This window comes from Pagrus pagrus, assembly GCF_965226575.1.
Source record: "Pagrus pagrus genome assembly, chromosome: 6".
Classification (NCBI taxonomy): Eukaryota; Metazoa; Chordata; class Actinopteri; order Spariformes; family Sparidae; genus Pagrus; species Pagrus pagrus.
In genome coordinates this window covers 25837025-25853368 of record NC_140190.1, presented here as the reverse complement: position 1 = coordinate 25853368, position 16344 = coordinate 25837025, and the positions used below count along the sequence as shown (strand labels likewise).

Below are 16344 nucleotides of genomic sequence, written 5' to 3'. Positions count from 1 at the left end.
GAGTGTGTTTGACACATCCACCTACCCGAATCCCCTTTGTTTGCAGATTTTGTCTCCTGACTCCTTATACTATGTCTCCCGACATCCTCCTTTGCTCCTGTCATATTTACTACTACCACCAGAGGTCGCCACCTAAAAGTATGGGTTGTAATAAAATGCTTGCACGGACGACCAAAACGGCTGATAATCTGGTGAGAACGGGCTGTAGATAAATCCTGGCATGACAATAATAATCCAACAATCAGCCGTCAGCAAACAGCCCCTAGTATCAACGGTGGGAAACTGCTTCTTTCAGCTGATGCTGAGTTATCACTTTACTGTCCCAACCCATCCTCGTCCCTGCCATCTGCCCCAAGACATGCAGCTGAAGCATCCTGGAACATATGGAGGGAGGGAGGGAAGGAGGAAGAGCGAGGGAGGGAGATGGGAGGGAAGTGGCCCTATTGTTTTCGGGGTCACCTCGCTTTTCCTTTCGGAGCCACCAGAGGTCTGTTCTCTCCCCTCAGGCTGTGTGTCTTAAATAAACATACCTCCTTGTCACCACAAACTGTATCTTGTCTAATTTCCTCCCACATCTGAGAAGGGCTGGGAAGAGGGTTTACATTTTAGATAAACAGAGCGAGGTGTGGCGCCTGGCAGGCACACCACAAGAAGAGGTGAACGCCACATGAAGCAGATATAAACAAGATTATTTGATTACCCACTCGAACCGTATCTATACCAACAGAACATCTATTTGCAAAAAAAGCAGGTTGGACTGGTTTCTGTTAGATTCAATTTCAAATATGACATATTACTCATAAGTCACCTCTTCCTGGTTTGCCTCTGACCAGGTCTGCTGTGTCATTGGACAGAGAGCAGCAACAGTAGGCGGGAGGGAGCACACCTTGGTTACAAAGTTACCCATTAACTTGTCCTTCTGAGAAGCAGCAGCAGAGCACACCTCTTCAACCTTTGCTCAACATTACTCCATTTTACAGACAAAGCGGAAGAAAATGTAGTAAAGGCCGATGTGATACGTGAAAGCGGACAGACAGCAGGTGAAGTCGCTGAAGCTGGAGGAACTACACACAAGGGTGACCAGGTAAGACTGGAAAAAAACAGCAGGTCCTTTAAAGGAGTGAGCTTTGACAGTGTCGTCTACAGACTGTTACGTAAAGATCATATGACTGTTTTGATTTGCTTACTGGGTTTTGGCTTATCTTGTAAACTGATAACGCAATGATTATCAAATCAGCAAAATGTCACAATGTACATGAAAATGCGCCTTAAAAATGAGTTAAGTGTCAGAAAACAGTAAAATTCTAGGGTTTACTTCAGGTATTGACCAAAAAGGAGGCCAGTGAAATCTGCTTGACTGACTCTAATATAATTCTGGGCACAGCAGCAATAGAAATTCTTTCTTAATACAGAGAAGCCACAGTATTTTTATTTACATGAGCTGATAGCTGAACCGTTTCCTGCACCTGTTGCATGCTGGCCTCTTGCTGTTTTCACCCAAAACAGTAACCTCCATTAGCAGCTCGCTTGTTTATTATCTTTCCACTTTCTAAGAAGCAGATCTACACTTTTTATGTAACAAAGGAAGCTGGTGCTAAAGCTCATCTTTAAATATCAAATATCATACTGTGTGGTCACGCTGCAGGCGTTGTGTGGTGTGTTGGTTTATCAGTTTAAGGTTAGCGTTTACTCATCGTGTCCCTGTGGTTTCTCTGTTGACACTGCCATTATGCCAGACCTGAAAGGCAAGAAGCCAAACATGACAATTTAGGCCACTTCACTCGAGCCATTATGACCCTGCTTCAATTGAACTTAAAGGGGAAAAAACAAGAGTACAATAGGTTAATCATTATTCAGAGATGTCGTTTTCTATGAGCTTGACTTACAGTGTTAGTGTTAAATAATCATGCTCATAAACAATGTCTCTGCCGGCTGTTTTTTAACTCACTGCACTCATCAGACCGTGTGCCATTATCCTTGACAAACAATGGCCCAGCCTGACTCCTCCACACATTTTCAAAGCAGGACAAAAACACAGATCTTGGCAGCGGGATAAGAGGCGGGGAGGGAGGATTTGTGTGTGTTGCTCTGTGGATTGTTGGGGCGAGGGTCAGCTGAAGGACGGCTCTTTGATTTTCCCTCAGTATCTACGATCGCCTGAGCCAGAGAGAGAGATGTTTGCGTAGTCAAGTATGATTTGGATTATATGAAGTCAATACATTACGTGTAAGCAGTTGTCAAAAGGCATGTGGTTAACATGAACTTTTTATTAGGGAATGCATTCATATTTTATTCAAATTAAGCTCGTTGGTGGAAGAGGAACTCTTTTGCATAGGGACCAGTCATGTAGCAATGAATGATCTGTTACTTCTTGTTTCATTGTGCTATTATTATAAATGCTGTGGTGTGTGGCATCAGCTTAAGCTACAGTACATACTTGTTCCTACACATATAACCATCAAATAAATAAGTGAATAGGTAAAAGTGCTTGTAAAGCAATGTAAAATATTCCACCACAAGTTCAAACTGCTGCTTAAGTGAAAGTACAGAAATATCATCAGTAAAGTCTACTTAAAGTATCAAAAGCAGTTATAGTTTTGACTAATATATCATCACGTTTTACATTCAAATGGTGTATAATATAGATGCATCAATTAGTGTAGCATTTTACACTTGTAGCTGGCAGGGTTGTAGCCAGGATTTTAGGGGATTGAAGACACTGAACGTCTTAGTTAATCAATTGTTTTCATACAATTAAAGTAATTTTTCCACGTTTCCAAACCTAAACACATCTAAAGCTTTAGATTTAGCACTCTCCATTATGTAAGGAATTCAATTCTGATGGAAAAACTTCAGAATCTTCATGTTACTTTTTCATTGGTTAATTTTGAGAGGCTCTATGTTACAATTCGCAGTAACTAACATGTGTTGATACTTTTTTATTGGCTATATTTGGGCGGATTGTAAGAAAAAACAATGCAAAATTAGATTAAGTTGTTTATTGCTGCTGGACTATGGATGTCTTTGTGAAGGAGTCGGGTTGGATTTTCCGTGACAGTCCAAAGGACATGACTGTATGCATGTTTTCAAGTGCCTCTCTCCGCTCCACAAACAGAGAGCAAGAGTAGCGCACGTTAGTTTAGAACTAACATAAACTAACAACCAGCATCCATCACAACACAGTCAACACAGTGCCCCTTTAGCAAGAACAGTACACTTTAATAAACATTGCGTGCCAGAGTGAGCGAAGAGGATATTTTTCATCTGCAGATGCCGGACAGATGTTAAAAAGTGACCTTAATAAAGAACATAGGATAAACATTACAACGTTATTGAAATCACTAATGAGCATGAAGAGCAGTCTTAATTTATCCCAGTTTGCTAAAATGCACAAAATTGATGAGAACATACTGAGAACATGACCTCCGTGTCCTCAGTGATAGCTATGCCCCTGGCAGGTGGTCAAAGTGAAGCTTTTTATAGAGTTTTAACAACATTAAATACAGCTAAGTCTTGTGATTCCTGACCGAGGGTCCAAGCCTTTTCCAACGGGTCACAGGAAACCTGAGTGGTCGTGAGATGATTCATGTGGCAGGAAAGAAGAAAACACAAGCTTCTGCTGCACAGGTTTGTATTATTTTTTTCTGTAATTGCTTTTTGGTGAATACTGGCCCCCCATCACCTTCAATATACATGGAGACAACCCATTGTTGGTGACACTGATAACAAATCATTAACATTTTGAACGTGACAAGACGCCTCAAGCAGATTTTGCATGGGTCACTGGTTTAAAACTAACTAAAGCTGTCTATGTAGAGGAGTGAAAGGTACAGTGTTCACCTCTGTAATGTGATGAAACTTCAAAATGGACTTCAGCCCAGTACTTGAATGAATTTACTTATTTTCCACCACTGCATGAGTTGACATCTCAGCCAGCATAATCAAATTTCAAACCATAAAATTGCTAACAGTTACATTTGTCTGTTCAAAGGGATGTGACCGCGCTCCATGAGCAGAACAAAATTCTGATGTTAATTCAGTTTGATGACAGAAAGAACATTTTACACCCTCTGGCTACCATTACTGTCTGTAAACCAACACCCAGCTCACAATGTGGGCCACTGAAACAAAGAATGACTAAGAAAAACTGACTTCTCTCTTTGAGAATAATAATATTCAAACACACTCTGCAGACAAAGATGCAAATGTAGCCTCTTCCACGTGCACGTTCACGCACAAACAGAAAAAGCGGAACTCGCAAACACTACTACATCTGACACACACAAACACACACACACACACACACACACACACACACACACACACACACTGGCTCCCAGGCTTCTCTCCTATAGCTCCCAGTCCTGTGCTGCTTGGCGTGTATATTTTGTTGTGCTGCCTGTGTGAGGACAGAACAGGAAGAGATAAAAGCAGCCCCGTCGGTGTGTTTACAGCCAACACTGCTGAAGAGAATAGCTGTAGAAGACGAAAAGGAAGAGGCCTAATGGCTGGCGCTAAGCAGCCGCAGCCCTCTTGCTGTGAGAAATCACCTGAGAGCCAGGGAGAGAGAGAGAGAGAGAGAGAGACACACACAGGTCTTAATCTAGACCACAACACAATGCAACAACCACATTTTAGAGAAAGGAAGAAGATGTGGATGAGATTCTAAATACCTTTTAAATATTTTCAGGAATCATTTCAACATAATTGCAGCCTAGTGGTCGCTTGGTTTGGGATTATTTCCCAATTTACCCAACTGCAGCATTCAGCTCAATGAAAACAAAATGGTTTATTTTAACAGGACGATCTATGCCAGGCTCCCAGGTTCAAGTCTTACAGATGATCAGTTTAAAGGAGAAGCCGACTATGGGATTTACAAGGCATACATTAGATTAATAACAGGCTTTCAACAAATATGTAATAAAAAAAAGCATTCTTTCCAAAATAGCTTTTCCTTTATCACCTGTTTGTACACACAACCCATACTTCTAGTAAGTTCTGCATTTAAGTAGGAACCTGTGTTTCTGTTCACTGCAAAGCAGTCTTTGAAATGTGCGAGCAAATGCTTGGTGATTGACAACATGACTCTTGTTTAGTCCGTTTTAGTTCAAATGAAATAAAAAGTTAAAGCTTGATTTAAAATTATCTGACGAATATCCCTCTTCATTTGATGTAATGTTTTGATGGTGTTTGTTTCAAAATATTTACTTTTAATACAGCCTTTATGATAAAAACACTAGATAATGAACTTCACTGACTTCACCCTCACAATTTTACTGTAAACAAACACGGAGCCGACCTGCAGACTCTGCATGCAAATAGAAGGGAGATTTGCAAATAGCTGTACACAAAGATCCTCTCTCTTTCAAACAGTTTCTCTGGATGTCAGGCTTTTATTTGCATTGAGAACATCATCATTTTTTTCTTCACAGCAAGTGAAAGTGTAGAGTACATGAACCCAAGATAATTTCATTTATTTATTTGCTATACTTAAAGGACTAGTACCATATTCTGGGACATATACTTTGTTTTCTTGTGGAGAATTATGTGAGAAGACCAGCACTCTCGTGTTTGAACTGTAAATGTAAAGTTACAGCTGGCAGCCAGTTAGCTTAGCTTAGCACAAAGACTGGAAACGGATCGGAACAGCTAGCCTGGCTCTGTCCGGAGTGGACTTAACAAAATCCACCTACCAGTACCTGTAAACTCACTAATTACTTCCACCAAGGAGTTATGTTTCCACCTGTGTCCGTTTCTTTATTTGCTCGTTGGTTGGTTTGTCAGCAGGACTACACAAAAACTACTCAACAGATTTCCACAAAACTCAGATAAAGGAAGAGTGTCAGCCCAGAATAGACCCATTAACTTTTGGTGCGGCTCGGGATAAAGGGACAGATCCAGGATTTTTTTTCTAATTTTCTTTAACATTGCAACCTTTTGCGTTAATTTCTCTGGGAATAATGCCTGAATCTTGATGAAAAAAATCAGCTGTATTTAGGTGGCTGGTATCTATGAGTGAGTACAATCTGATAAACAGATTTTGGTGAGTTAAAATTATGCTGAATCAGATATGGATGGGGTAAAAATTAGAGTGATACAGGGCTTTGAAGTTTGATATTAGATTAGGCTAGATCGAATTAAAGGGGCCTTGGCAGAAATACACGCTCTACCGAGTGCCATTCTAGTTACTGACACAGACTTGGGGAAGTTGCTGATTACTAGGAAACGTACTAAAAGACACTGTATATTGATTTAATTACCGATTGGTATCTTCAACAGAGCCAGGTTTCAGTCTTTGTGCGAAGCGACGCTAACTTGCCAAATACTAATGTCTGAAGCGGACGCACAAAATACACCCTAGCGACTGTGGGCGACGTGCAAAGCCTTCCTTTAATCGTCTGTGTGGAGCGGTCTCACTGACGCAGATATACAGCAGGTTCACACTGGACTTGAAGCTTGGCGCGTCTCATATGGAGCTACTGTAAGGGTCCGTTGTGCATCTGTATGAGACACTGAGGGGCGAGACAGAAGGAAACACATCTAGTTTTTTAAATTAAATTGTCCTTTGAGAATCATTATGTGTTTACCTCCTGTATTGTGGGAAGCTGTGACACATACTGCACATAGTCAGATTCTTACACACACAAAAACACCCACATTAGTGACTTTACCGGTGTTCTGTGTCAGCTAGACTCACAGAGGAAGGTCCTACGGTATGTGGGACTTCCTGTTTGCGACACACTTTTCCTGTTGTGGATGATATCCTCCTGAGCTCCTGACAGCTTGTACTCAATTATGACTTCTGGAGTTAGAGGATCCACGCAGGCAGCGCCTCTCTCTTTTTATGATGACACTCTCACTCTTCATACATACTAAGTGAAATATTTAGGTCATTTGATTGTTCTAGTCTTTTTGTGTGGCTCCGTCATGAAATATGCATCTTCTGGCACAAAGAGTCCAAAAGAATTCAAAGCCATAATGCACGTGGGATGTAGGAGCACTGGAGTTTACTTAAAGTCTACAGAACTGAAAAAGCTGATTTTCTTTCCTTTGTAGGGCAGTGTGCAAATTAAAAAGATTCACACTGATTTAATTCCCTGTTTCTTTTTCACACTTTCTTTAGAGCCTCATGTGACTGCAGCGGGAGGAACCCGGCTCACAGCTCAACTCACGAACAGGATGATAATGCTGCCACCACCTTTCACTTCTAACTGAACCGTGGAGTCCCCTGTCTCTCAACCTTGCCACCTAGTGGAGCTCTGAAGGTTTAACTCCCTCCTGGTCAACAGAGATCTTTCAGACAGCTACCTCCCTCATCTGGGGAGATGCCTGCCCTGCAACTGTTCCCTCAGATCCCATTTATTTGATACCTGCTGACGACAACACAACACAACACTACCCAGCTTTGGCACAAGCGTCCCTTCCAGATTAAGGAATTAAAGGCTCCTCTCCAGCTGAAATTTTAAATATTTGCTGGATCTTGTAGCAAGAGAGGCTACCAAAAAACTGTTCTTTCTTTGACTGACAATATGTGTGATATACACCCACGATACATGGCTTAATGCTAGAGTTAATGAAAGAGACAGGTCTCATCCAACAAGAGGCTAACTGAGCCACACAGGAGACGTCACACCCCGTAAGAGACTGCACAAACACAAGCAAAGCCAGATGGATCTAACAGCAAATGGCTCAGCTTTTACAGCTACACCGACAACGACACAAAATGGTAAGAGTTCAAAGGAAATAAACAGAGAATTCCCCGAGCTGAGATATTTAGGTGCTTTCCAAGATGACAATGATCAAACCATGAGGCTGCTTCACAACCACAAAAGATTCATTTGAGATGTGGTTTATCTTCTCTCTTGCAGCCACCTTGACGAAGCAGTCAGGTACATATACCTCTCACAACTGGCAGTTCCTGGTGGCCGTCCTCGGCACAGCCATCTCCATCTCCATTGTCATCGCCCTTCTGGCCAAATGCCAGGTGATCCGGCGTTACCTGGCCAGCTACAGGCACACACGGCTGAGGGAGACAGACACTACCAGCCAGTGTGACCCGTCAGGTTTGTTTAAAACATTCCTTTACGTGACAAACCTCCATTTTTTATGCACAGAAGGTAGAAATGCTTCTTTGACATGGTGTACGCCATGTTTCTTTCTGCTTTGAAATCGTCGAGCTGCACTGATGATGATCATAAACCTTTAGGAGCGATGAGCATCCAAAAACCCAAAAAATAAAAATGGCACTCTTTATTTGTTTTAGCTGCAACCAGCAGCTCTACAGAGTGCTCTGTCAGTCTGTTAGTCCGCAGACTTTTTTCCAGCCCTTCCACAGCCACAGTTTCGCCCGAGGAGGCTGACATTTTGAACGGGGGTCAAGTGTGTGCGACGGTGTGTGTCTGGTTACAAGTGGGCCGTGGTAATGTGAGGTAACTTCCAAATGGATTCACAGACTTGCACAAGATTTTCTGGCAAGATTTGTTGTGAGTCAAAGAACAGCTGATTAGCTGATCATGTAAACTGGATAAACAGGGTGCAGCAGTGTTGGCCTCCGACCAAAAGGTGCATCACTTTAAAACAGATTCACCTAACATGACCAGACTTTGTAGAGAGACACTCACAAACCATTTTACCACGTCAATTTTCATAACTCATGAGGCGTTTGTCGTATACTCCTGTGGGAGGCTTAATTATACACAGGTGCTGCGTCCGTCAGTTCATTGGTCCACAAAATTGTCTGGCTGTGTCCCCACTATTGCAACCGCAACTTTCTAACTATGAGGCTGTAATTTACTTTGGAGAACGCAGTGTTTTTGAAGTGAATCTGCGCATGTTTCTAAACCTCTATCCCCTGGTAATGCATTTTATATTTTACACTAATATTAAGTCTGGAATGAATATTAGAGTGCAGAAAAAAATAAAAAGTTAAGTGTTAAGTTAAGTATATTAATAATCAAATGACTAAGTATAGTCAGGGTCGTTTGATAACAAAAAAGAGAATTATCACCCGGTTCTTCAGTTCTCCTTGGATTAAGGGAGCATTTTAGTGTTTTTCAGCTCGTTGTTTTAGTTTTAAATCAACTGTACACTCCCTGCCCAGCACCAAATGACAGACAGAGCAGGAAAGTTAGCATCTAGCTTCGTGTGCAAACAAGCGACAGCTCTTGCCTTTACAACAAGGAAACGTCAATGTCGTGCTGCTTCCAGGTGGCAAAACATCAAACAATATCAGCAAGGTTGTGGCCAACATCAATCATCAGGCTCATTATACAGGAAACAGTAACTCATGTTCGCACATTTTTAAACAATGTGACGGTGGCCACAAAAAGAGAAACGCACATCAACAGTCAAATCTGAAACCGTTAGAGGCAACATTACATTTTACGTTCAAAATTGTTCTCTTGCTTTATACTCAGAGAGAGACAGACTCTGTCAGCCAGTGTGACGCGTCAAGTTTGTGTTTGGCCTGTTAAACATTCCTTAACGTTACAAATCAGTCTGTTTTTAACCAAACACGACAATCTCTCACAGTCAAAAACTAATGAGAAATGTTCAAGAACATAAAAAATGTACAGGCATTAATGTCAGTGTTCTTAAAGACATGCTCTCTGCTTGTGAGCTGATAAAACAATAATCATTAAATAATCATTAAAAGCTCATCTGGGAGTAAAATTTCCGTCAAACTTCATCTGATCACACAAATCCACTTCATCAGTCACTGTTAGGGCAGCTTCAGGCTGAACACCAGTGCAACTTCACAGCTTTCAATCTCCTGTGTGATGCACTTCTTCATTTCACTGAACACCAACCCCGCCGTCAGTCAGAATGACATCTACTGTAGCACTTACATGGAAATGCCTGTTGGTCCTGGTGCAACTACTCATGTGTCTCTATCACTGCTCCCAGGCCTGGAGGTGGAATTCGCCATGCACGGGACTCGTGGGAATAACCTTCACTGCATGCCTCCTGTGAGCGAGGAAGATGATGACGGCTTCATCGAGGACAACTACATCCCGGCCAGTGAGAGAGCGAGGGCTGAGAGAGCGGCGGAAACAATGGAGGACACAGAGGATGAGCTGGATGAAATTGAATTCTCCATCGCTTAACAGGACCGCCTCCCTCTACACCGCCACCACTGTGTAAACCACCGATTCCACTCCAACATTTCTTTATTTTTACGTTTGTGGGAGGAAGAGCCATATTGTCAATCACAAAACGGGTACTTGGGAAACATTTTAAGTTCAGGAAAGCATAAAACTCTCATGCACAGTATGACAAGGTGCTTCATTAGTGCAGTGGTTCTCAACGTGCGATCTGAAGATCCATAAAAGAGAATTTCAAAATATACTTAGAACAATATATCATGCCTTATTTGTCAGTATGTTGACAACAGTAACAGAATGTTTCTGTGATAATCAAAGGAATCCGATTTTATCCTGAAACAGCAAACATTTTCAAGAGAGCAAAAAAGAGATTAAAAGGTCTTCTGTAAATATGAACATTTGCCAATTTTAGGCAGTTTTTTGTGTGAGTTAATTTGTTAATTGATTATTTGATTTGACAGCACAGGGTACGCAAAATATCTCTGTACGATTTAAACCAATAACCACAACAGTGCTGAATATAAACAGGGACACTTCTACTTTGCACTGTCATGCTTTACCAATGAAGCAAATGTGCAGACAGAGTATGCATGGGGGTAAAACATGACTGAAGTCCAATCTGGCCTTTATACAGAGCTCTCAGTAGCATCGAGGCAAGATAAGGACTCTGTGATGCTCTGCAAAACCAGAGCTTTTAGACTGATCAATAGCCTTACAAGAGACAAAAAGCCCCAGAGAGAATATCAAGTAATATCAGTGCAATTGTGTTGTTACAGCATCACTGTACATTATGATTTTTGCTTTTTCAAAGGCTCACTACAATATGTGTTATACAGGTCTTCAGATGTTCTCAGAAAAGGTACGCCTGCTGCTACATTACAAATGTAGGCTGGTTCAATTATAGTAAAAGCATTAGCCTACTTGTAGTTACTTTACACTTAACTGCTATTTTTAGAGGATTAACAATAGACTGGGTCTGTGCATTAAGACAGTACTGCTCTATAGTACAATCTGTAAAACTGTGACCTCAATAAAAATCAGAAACAGAAACAGTGTCACCTGGATTGTTTGACTGGATCAAAAATCTAATTCTAAAGGACTGGTTTCTCCAGCATTTGGTGTTGATTGAACCAACACACTCACCTTTCTCCTTTAGCTTTACAGCAGTGGCATCAGCAGCAGTAATTAAGCCTGACACAGTGTCTCGAAAAGAGGCCTGGAGCCTCTGAGACCATCCAGCTGATGAGAGCGGTCTGACAGGTCTGTGTGAGGCTGTCAGGCGAGGCTCCTGCCCGGAAACACAGCGTGTCAAGTTCACATAGAGGAGCCGGAGCGAAGCCGGAATAGTGGGGAGTGCTGCTTTCAAAATAAAAGAAGCCGACAGAATTTTAGATTGGTAGCTATTTTAGATGTGTATACAAATTGGAGCAAACAAATACCCTTCAGCCCACCCAATGTTAACTCAGGATTATATCTATAATATATCACACCATATTAGTGTAAAAATACAGTACTACACCACAATTGGATTATATTGTTGTGCTGGATTTCTAAAAAAATATATAAGTTTTTAGACCCTTTACAAAAGTAAAAGTAGCAAAAGAGCAATATAGAAATATTCCACTCCTTTTCAAGTCCAAGTTCAATGTTCAAGTAGAAGTTCAGAAGAAATATCAGCAAAATGTACGTATAAAAAATGAAAGTACTGATGTAGATTGGTACCTTTCACAAAGTTATATTATTAGATGATACATAATATTTGATTATTACTGACAAATACATATGTAACTTTTAATTGTCAAGGCGGAACAAAACAAAACTATTAAAGACAGTACATACATGATGCTGAACAAAAATCTGTGTTTAGATAAATACATACAATATATACAAAAAGGCAACAATAAACCAACAACAGACAGCAAACGTGGAAGTTGTAAACAAGAACACAGTAGGGCCAAGAAATTGTGCCTTGGTTATGTAGAGTATAAGCATGAACACATACATACTATATATACAGTATGTACAGTGCACTTAGGTTTACATTTACCAATATGATTAATCAATCAAACTTTATTTGTACAACACTTTTTACAGAAGTTAATGCACTTCAAAGCCAATACTGACTGACAAGCCAATAAGACAGAATGCATGCGAGGAAATGACAATAATGTAAATGTATTAATAAAATAGTTTTAAAAGCTAAAATATTTTCTTTTATACCTAAAATTTCATTGAAATTTTCATAAAGTAAAGTATTTTCATAGAATGTGCTTGATGTAGCCTATCTAAACTAGGCAATGTTTACCTAGAATGGTCGAGGTGGAGTATATTGTGAATTTTATACACTATTTAAATATATTTATTATAAAGCCTTTATATATGGTTATTTAAATATAAATTATGTAAATCATAACAATTCAATCTTATGTAGCCTATGAGCTGATCATGTGTTTGTAGGCCCTATGTAGAGACATATCTGTGAAATAAACCTTGGCTGCAATATTTCCACCCCAGAAAAGAAAGCTAATGAGAAGTTAAATGTAGACTAGCATGAAATGTGCTATGTCAAGCTATAAAACAACTCAGATACAGTTAGTTACCTAACGCCATCTGTAATTTTGAGTGAATTTCAGTAAAATAAATCCCAGCGGCGGCTAACGGCCGGAAGTCGTGTCTGCTCCACTGCAGCTAGCTTGACGCTCCGCTCCGGAAAAGCAGCGAGCTGCAGTTGAACGCAACAACTGAAGAGAGTGGAGGAGAGGAGGAAGGAGGAGGATGGGAGCGGATATCAGTCCCCTCAAGTGACCCACATCTGACAGGAGACCCACATATTAACTAGGCTAGTTCTTCTTCTCAAGGAATTTTTTCACCACCAAGATGTCGGCGTCGGCGATATTTATCCTCGACCTGAAGGGAAAGGTAAGTTTGAGGCGACTTGTTGTTGAAGGGGGGAAGTTGACATGAGCGAAGCACCTGCTACACCCGCTGACAGAAAGTACCGACACGTCACAACGTTCAAGGATGTTTGGCATTTTCTGAAACAACTGTACATGATATGCCAGAGTACTCCAGTGTCCTGGCAGAGACAGGCTCACTTACTACAGTGTGAGCGCCGTGAGCCTCATGTAGCAGCAGTCAGGAAGAGAGGCTCAACTTGCCAAACTCGTTTCTCAAATGTTCAGTGTACACAGAGGACTTGTTCTTGTGCAGCGATGCAGCCTGCATTGTGTCTCGTGTGTCCTGTTTCAAAGTTTAAAAGTCTACTTCTTGCGGCACCGAAAGGTTTTCCCACTAAAATTAAAAAGGGCGTAGGCTACTGACAGTATATGTAGCCTATATGTAATTTTGGAGAAGAAATTCAAACTCAGAATTGTAGTATTTAAAATATTAATGAGGTAATAATACAAATACAAACTCAGAAATGTGTATTTTTTTTCAGTTAGTGAATAAACAAGCTGTTCTCAGAGGAAAATAGTTTCACTGTTTGTAGCTAGAAAGGTGGCAGGGTCCGCCACATAAACAAAACAGTATGAACCTGTGTTGTCCTTTAAGGTCAGTTTGTTTATTGAGTTCATTCAGTCATGAAAAATGAAGTTTGTTGATTTAGTTTGTCAATGAAGTTCTTATGATTAAAATGTCTTCCCCAAAACTACATATTGCACCTTTATATTAACAAAATTGTGTCCGGACATACATCAGAAGTGCATTTTGAGGGACAAAACAATGTCTTAAACACTTGTACACTTCAGTTTTTAGAGCTGCCGTTAATGAGTAACTCGACAGAATTTAACTAATAACAGTTTTGATGAATTTGAAAAAATACGAAAGTCATTCAAGTGCCAAACATTAAGCTAACTTGATGCCAGCATCTCAAATGTGAGGATTTGCTTCTTTTATCTCTATTGTTTAGGGTTGTAACTACAGATCTATTATAATGATCAACTAATCTGCAGATTGTCTTCTTGGGAAATAGTTCAGTCTATAAGATGTCAGAAAATAGTGAAAAATAGCTTGTTGTGCTTGATCAACAGTCCAGAACTCAAAGATGTTCAGTTCAGCAATCAGAAGCCGAAGAAAATCAGCTAATATTTACATTTGAGAGGGTGGAACCACTCACTGTTTTTGCATTTTTATTAAAAAATGATTAATCAGCTATCAAAATAGGGTTTTCAGATAAAGCTGCAAATGAATCCAAATGTAATAGAAATCATAATACATTAAGTGAAATATCTAAATCACAGAAGCTGCAATTCTGTAAGTTTGGTAGAAACCCCAACAAATGTCACTGCATTGTGATTTTAATGTTTTTTCCAGTGAAAATGTTAAATTTAATGCAAAAATGATCATTCCTTTTTAATCACAAATCATATTGTAATCACAATACCTGTCAAAATGAGCATGTAATGATTTTTTTTTTACCATATCGTGTAGCCTTGCTTTTGTATTACTGGTCAGACAAGACAAGCAATATGAAGATTTTAGGATTAGAGAAAAGTTTTAACGGCATGTTTTAATAATAATTTACTAGGTAGCGTAAATGATTAATGGAGAAACTAATTTGCAGTTTAATTAATAAGAAATGAATCCTCTGATAGTATCCAGAAATGACTGTATCTTTTGAAAACATTTTAAATTTTAGTTATGTATGGGATGAATAAAAGATGACACAGAATATTCACTCTTTCTTCATCAGGTTTTACATCTAAACCTCACAGGGTTAATTTATCTGAGGGCAAGAAAAGGAATTGCTGAGGAAGCCTTATATGCTTGACAATACCCATTAGGGAATTTAAAGGATCAGTCCCTCATAGCCTGGATGTCTGATTGTACAGATTAAAGGTTCTCGCTTTTCTCTCTTCCCCTATCTACCCATCCATGCCTCGGGGCAAGTCAGTAGCTCTTCACCTTCAGTCGTCTCGCTCACTCTGTCCTGATCACACGAGGTCCTCTGTCCTTTACAGCAGTCAAAGTGGACAAATCAGCTGTTGTGCTAAATGTCCTTAAAACTGGAGTGCAGAGTATGGTAAAGATATTCAAAATGAAACCATGGATGAAAACAATTGTGTAGGCAACCTTGTAGACACAAACCAAAACCGGTCACTCCAGTATACACACTTCTAGACACAGTTTACATCACAGTTTCCACCTCTGCCCTTTATCCCTCCACCCTCTGAGTTGTAGCTCCTGGGCACTCGACCGCACACTGCTGACTGCTGGGAGCAGCTCTGTAGACTGAAATGTCAGACTATTGAAATCAGCATGGCATCATTTGCTCCCAGTACTTCCCAGCAGAATTTTTAAAAAGGGAACATGTTAAAGCAGAAGTTTTGGGTTTTCATGAGCAGCAGCACATTTCCTCTTCACAGTGGTGGTTCCAGAAGAGATACAGCTCTTACTTTTGTGCTTTGTCTTTATTTATTTATCAGGGACAGTGCATATTCATCAACATTAGAGAGTAAGTGTGCCAGATTTAGTCAAGACAGACTCATTGTCATCAGTTCAATCAAATCAGCAAACTTTATTACAGACATGACATAGAATAAATTACATACAATATACAATTAAACATCGTGTTTTAACAGCGAGAAATATGTACGTAGCAAGAAATAGTATACGCAAGTGTCTTACAAAGAGACTGCTGTACAAATGTCTCAACAATTAATATTGTTAGCATGAAGTGCTAATTCTTTGTTTAACCAAGATGATTTTATTTTCAGAGATATAATAATATTATTATTATTAAGGCAGCATATAAATTTAGACATAAGATTTCAATCAGTTTATACTTAATCTTTCCCATTTCTTGGGATGCCCTAACACATCTTGACAACCGTTAGCTTGCTATGAGATTTGGTACATGTATTTGTGGTCCCCAGAGGATAAATCCTTTTGACTTGATCTCCTGACTTGTCATTTAGCCCAATTATCAGGTCGATAGTTTAATTTTACTCTTTGGTTTCTTATCATATAATGTGCAACCCTTTTTTCTACCTTCATGGTAAACACTATATATGCTAGACACCAGCATTTTAGCATTACTGTGGACATGAACATGCTGATGTTAGCACTCAGCTCAGCTCAATACACTGCTGTGCCTCACTGTTTAGAAAGAGAGGCACTGTGAGGATGCACAATGTTAAATGGTTCCAATTGACAGACCAACTCCGAGGCGTCTTTTTGCACCCTTGCGTTCTCTTCAATGTGCCATTATTTCATCCACAAGTCAGCTTCTGTTTACTCC

At 40.0% G+C, this 16344-nt stretch overlaps 2 protein-coding genes across 2 annotated transcripts in view; both read left to right on the top strand.

Moving 5' to 3' along the window:
* The first annotated feature begins 952 nt into the window (after nucleotides 1-952).
* On the top strand, nucleotides 953-11121 carry cUnh1orf210 (chromosome Un C1orf210 homolog). The gene is made up of 4 exons (XM_084356003.1): nucleotides 953-1084; nucleotides 7124-7726; nucleotides 7869-8063; nucleotides 9907-11121. Exons 2-4 carry the CDS (start codon nucleotides 7669-7671, stop codon nucleotides 10104-10106), a joined length of 453 nt encoding a protein of 150 aa, XP_084212129.1. The 5' UTR covers nucleotides 953-1084; nucleotides 7124-7668; the 3' UTR covers nucleotides 10107-11121.
* A 1657-nt stretch (nucleotides 11122-12778) lies between these two features.
* Nucleotides 12779-16344, top strand: part of ap1m3 (adaptor related protein complex 1 subunit mu 3) — a 36860-nt gene continuing 33294 nt past the window's right edge. Inside the window, exon 1 of the mRNA XM_084356177.1 lies at nucleotides 12779-13022. Within this exon, the coding sequence (XP_084212303.1) occupies nucleotides 12981-13022 (42 nt within the window). The 5' untranslated portion in view covers nucleotides 12779-12980. The remainder of the gene's footprint in view (nucleotides 13023-16344) is intronic.

Bases quoted from the DNA above. Each gene is read 5' to 3' on its own strand.
- cUnh1orf210 (XM_084356003.1), top strand. From the start codon at position 7,669: ATGGATCTAACAGCAAATGGCTCAGCTTTTACAGCTACACCGACAACG. The intron at 7,727-7,868 runs GTAAGAGTTCAA...TCTCTCTTGCAG, and splicing joins ACCGACAACGACACAAAATG to CCACCTTGACGAAGCAGTCA. The intron at 8,064-9,906 runs GTTTGTTTAAAA...CACTGCTCCCAG, and splicing joins CAGCCAGTGTGACCCGTCAG to GCCTGGAGGTGGAATTCGCC.